This window comes from Sardina pilchardus, chromosome 8 (assembly GCF_963854185.1).
Source record: "Sardina pilchardus chromosome 8, fSarPil1.1, whole genome shotgun sequence".
In the NCBI taxonomy this organism is placed as follows: Eukaryota; Metazoa; Chordata; class Actinopteri; order Clupeiformes; family Clupeidae; genus Sardina; species Sardina pilchardus.
Window position 1 is genome coordinate 11,859,250 of NC_085001.1, and position 5,000 is coordinate 11,864,249.

The following is a 5,000-nucleotide window of genomic DNA, read 5'->3' on the forward strand; positions in this document are numbered from 1 at the left end:
GCCCGCGGTCAGGTCGTTCGCCCTATACGCCGCGCTGGCAGTCCTCATGGACTTCATGCTGCAGATGACCGCGTTCGTGGCTCTGCTCTCGCTGGACGCCCGTCGCCAGGATGCGTCGCACTGCGAGGTGGCCTGCTGCATCACCGTGTCCGAGCCGCGGCCTAAGAAGCCCAACCAGGGCATCCTGCTCCCCCTCATGAAGAAGTACTACGCCCCTGCGCTGCTGCACCCGGTCACCAGGATAGTGGTGGTAGGTGTCACTTCCAGGTGGTGCTGCTGCGGCTAATCTGGACACACACCATAACCCAGCAATAACCCAGCAATAACCCAGTCGTAACCCAGCCGTAACCCAACCATAACCCAGTCAAGTCATCACACTGATTCATTCAAGGGTGGTGCGGAGAAGGAAGGTGAAAGCTCTGGAGGTGTGTGTGTGTGGTGGGGGGGGGGGGGGGGGGGGGGGGGGGGGCTGACATTTTCCAGGGAGCCCACAACTTTCGAACCGAAACCAGCTGCTCCATGACAGTGTGTGTGTGTGTGTGTATGTGTGTTTGTATGTGTGTGTTTGTGTGTGTGTGTGTGTGTGTGTTTGGCCCATTTGTCTGCTCAGATGAATAGCCTCTTCTCAAGCATATTGTCTCTCTCTCTCTCCTCAGATGGTGGTGTTCTTGTTTATGTTCTGCGCCAGTATATTCCTCATGTTCCATGTGAAAGTGGGCCTTGACCAAGAGCTGTCCATGCCAACGGTACACCTCCTCATCTCTATCTAGGACATCAAGGGCCTAAAAGGGCCTACAGAGACACTTTGTGTACACGCCATGCCAAGTCAACTTTATTCATATCACACATTTTAGTATAAACGTTGTTGAACCAAAGTGCTTTCCAATCGAGATCAATCATTTGACAATAGAAGATGTAAAATCAGATCAAATAAAATACAAAATAATGCAAAATAAAGGAACAGGAGTATGAATAGGAATACAAATTATAAAAGGAATAAAGACAAAAGTACTGTATATATAAGCATATAGGTCATGTCCCATATATTTACAAAATATAAAAGGAATAAAGACAAACATACTGTAATACGCATATAAGTCATGTCCCATGTTTGATATTTGGTCACACAGAACTCCTACATGCTGGAATACTTCAAATACCTGTACAAGTACCTGGAGGTCGGCGTGCCAACATACTTTGTGACGACAAAGGGTTTCAACTTCACCAGTAAAACGGGCATGAATGCCGTGTGCTCGAGTGTGGGCTGCGATCCTTTCTCCATGACTCAGAAGATCCAGTATGCCACAGAGTTTCCTGACAGGTGAGCACAGCAGCATCCTCTAACGAGAGCAGACGTATCCTATCCCTGATCTGATGGACGTATCTACCCTTTTGTAAGGGACAATACCTACTGTACTGTACGTCTCTATCCATGCGCAATTCTTCACTCTGTTGAAATCATTGTAAGAATTGCTTATGGACTGAGAACGTAGAAAACGGAACTGTTGCACTCTTGACGACAGATTTGTTTTAGTCTAGGTGTGTTAAACCAAAAGATCTCAGAGGGAAAAGCTGGGGTGGTTTGCATACTGAAAAATGTAGCTAGACAAAATCTTTCTTATTAGAAGGGAGCAGACATTTCAGCCATTCCAACTATTTTCAATGTTCTTATTGATTGAGAATGCCTGCTTTGGAGAACCAGCCTGTCAGAGATCTTGCGATCAAGTATTGACAACTAAGCTGACACTGGTTTATGTAGGTTATGCAGGCCTTTTATAGGGAAGGTTTATATAGCTTTATATTAATATTTATATTATATATTTATATAAACCAAACTTCTGAATTACCTTTAATATTCCATTAATATTCACATGGAAAATCACTTTTTTGAATGGGGAACCTCACTAACCACCACCAATATGTAGTGGCCACCCATACTGTATGTTGTTGAAGGCCTCTTGTTTTCTATTTTAAGGTTTCATTACTTTACTGCTGAATGTTCTTGCCACTGGCCTTCACCTGCAATTCTCCACCTTTATCTCACCTTTCATTATCACCCCCCCCCCCCCCCCCACCCATACACACTCACTCACTCACTCACTCTCTCTCACACACACACACACACACACACACACACACACACACACACACACACACACACGACACTTACACTCACACACCCACTGATAACAGCAGATGCTGCAGCTGATCTGGCACAGGTCTGGCTCAGAATGATTGCATCTCACCCGCATCTCAGCCGCATCTCAGCCGTATCTGGTGGGGATCAGTTCCCAAGTCCACTACTATCTGGGCTTTTCATTTCGGCCTTGAAGGCAGCCAATCATCTACATTATCGCTCATTGGCGCTAGAGCTGTCCCCTTGCCAAAGCGAGCAGAGTGCAGAGTTAATGGCTGAAGGGCCTTGAATCAAATAGAGCGGCTCTAGGTGGGGTGAGAGAGAGAGAGAGAGAGAGAGAGAGAAAGAGAGAGAGAGAGAGAGAGAGAGAGAGAGAGAGAGAGAGAGAGAGAAATTCAGAGGAATTTCGTCAGCATGTTTGGGCCCCGGTTATGTAAGCCTGGGATCTGTTTGTACCTAATGAGCCTGATGATGGTTTGCAGGTACACATTCTGGGATGTGAAAAAAGGTGACATGAATCACAAATTGAGTTGTACAAAATCTGAGTGCAACATACTGTAGGTTGATGAGTGGTAACTTTTGTTGTAAACAATCCATTCAGGCTAGATATTGTATTAGCATTATACACTATTTGTTAATGTTGAGTCTAGAAATTCTTGAAATGCACATATATGCACCATCATATTTGCATGTGAAGAGGCTTAACAGCTTGGAAACAACATGTAAAATAGAGTATCCTTCTCTTTTGCAATGTACATGTTCATAACACAGCTTTTAACTTTTGTCTTAGATCCTACCTCGCCATCCCAGCATCCTCGTGGGTGGATGACTTCATTGACTGGCTCAATCCTGGTTCTAAATGTTGTCGTCTCTACACCAGTGGACCTAACAAAAACAAATTCTGTCCGGCTTCAGAGAGTACGTATTCCAATCAGCGGCATTCTGCATGTGTACTACCACTCTCCTAGGAGATCTAGCACAACCTAGCTAACTTTCCACATTATGGTTGTAAACATAACATACCACTTTCTAGAAAACAACACAATAAAACAGATCAGCACACTCAATATAATGATGCAATTATTTTGCTTTGACTTAATGAATTTCAATGTGTAATGTCAAGTTACAAACAAATGAATGAGAAGCTGAGTGAGGCTGCACATTAACATTTGGGATTTCATGTCAGTCAGAAACTAAAAAGCATGGGATTGGTCTAGGCAGAACAGGAAGAGTCGCCTGACAGTCTGTTTTCCTAACTTGGCCAATTGCTGGGTTGAAAACTGCTCTTGCATACTTTAAGCATTAATGCTTCAGCAACATGGCCTATGGGAGATATAAAGTGTTGGCAAAGTGTGTAAGAATATAATGTGGTGATCTGATCTATTTAGAGAGTCAAGAATCTTGTGCAAGTCACCAGTGAGCAGGGTCACTTGGCTAGATATGTGCTCTGACCCTCTGGTCTTCTCCTTGTGATTGCAGCTCAGGACATCTGCAAGCGCAAGTGTATTTTGTTCCCACCACTCGACGGCGTGCTAAGACCCACCGTGAGCCAGTTCGACCGCTACCTGCCCGACTTCCTCAACAACCGGCCTGACCTACAGTGCCCCAAAGGGTAAGCAACCACTGTTTCAAAAAGGAATATAGTGTCCGCAACACTGATAATTGTTCCCGTTTTATGTTAAAAACAAGCAACGTTTCGACCCTACTGCATGGGTCTTCATCAGGCAACTGGTGAACACATTCGTTGAAAGGGTCATACACAGTACCTACAGTATATAGGCCTACAGCTACTCTTCTTGTAAGCCACCATTGCTCCCAGGCAACTGTACAATTTGAATTTGACCAGACAACAGTTTTTGGGGATTAAAATCAGGGACTGTACCTTCAACCTTGATTTATGCTTTCTTTTTATGTATTATTATGATCTTTTTTTTTATTTCCTTATTTTTTATTATTATTACTCTTTGCCCATCTATGCTCTTATCTGCTATTACTTGTTTGTTTTTTGTTTATGTAAAGCACATTGAAATGCGCTATGTAAATAAACTTGACTTGACTTGCTTTGTTTGATGATGATTGTTCTCTCTCTTCTTGCCAGCGGGTTGGGAGCGTATGACAAAGCAGTAGTCAGAGACGCTGATGGAGAAATCATAGGTGAGAATCACACTACACCCTTATGAGGTTAGGAAATGACTCACCGAATCACACAATAATGTCAGAGGCCCATAGAACGATGTAGAATTAGAATGTGGAATGAAAATGTGGAATGTGATCAATATCACTATCAACAGTGGGCTAAATGTGCTCTTCCTCTCCCTCCCCTTCCTTTCTTTTCTCTTCGCCGCTCCCTCCCTCTTTCTCTCCATCCCTTTCGTGTCTGCCCAAATGTCTTCATTGCCGCAGCAACTCGGTTTATGGCGTACCACACCACGGTGACCAACTCCCAGGAGTTCACAGCATCGCTGGAGAGAGCGCGAGAGCTCGCCCTCAACATCACCAACACCATGCGCCAAATCCCCGGCACGTCGCCCGACTTCGAGGTCTTCCCTTACACGTGAGTTTGAAGCCCCTCCTTTTATGGTCCTAGCTTGTCAGGCGTGGGCCTTTCAACACTTCCTTGATTGGCCATCTCCTGCTCTCCTGTCCGACGTCTTTTCCTTTCCATCTTTCTACATCCTGCTTGGTCTCTTCTTTCTTTTCTTTTCTATTATTCTTTTACTCTCTGATAACAGTAGTCTCTGTTCTTCTCTTTTGCTGCCTCCTTAGTCATTAGTCAAACCCAAATCTTATCTCATCTGACAAGTCATCAGGGGGGCGTGAGTCGGTTAACATGTACAGTAAGCGTTCGATAAAGAAAGAGCAC

At 44.4% G+C, this 5,000-nt stretch overlaps 1 protein-coding gene across 1 annotated transcript in view; it reads left to right on the plus strand.

Moving 5' to 3' along the window:
• Positions 1-8: 8 nt before the first annotated feature.
• LOC134088645 (NPC1-like intracellular cholesterol transporter 1) overlaps positions 9-5,000 on the plus strand; it is a 9,634-nt gene continuing 4,642 nt past the window's right edge. The window contains exons 1-7 of the mRNA XM_062542709.1: positions 9-250; positions 657-746; positions 1,131-1,321; positions 2,928-3,055; positions 3,617-3,749; positions 4,236-4,291; positions 4,541-4,691. Coding sequence (XP_062398693.1) covers positions 47-250; positions 657-746; positions 1,131-1,321; positions 2,928-3,055; positions 3,617-3,749; positions 4,236-4,291; positions 4,541-4,691 — 953 coding nt within the window. The 5' untranslated portion in view covers positions 9-46. The remainder of the gene's footprint in view (positions 251-656; positions 747-1,130; positions 1,322-2,927; positions 3,056-3,616; positions 3,750-4,235; positions 4,292-4,540; positions 4,692-5,000) is intronic.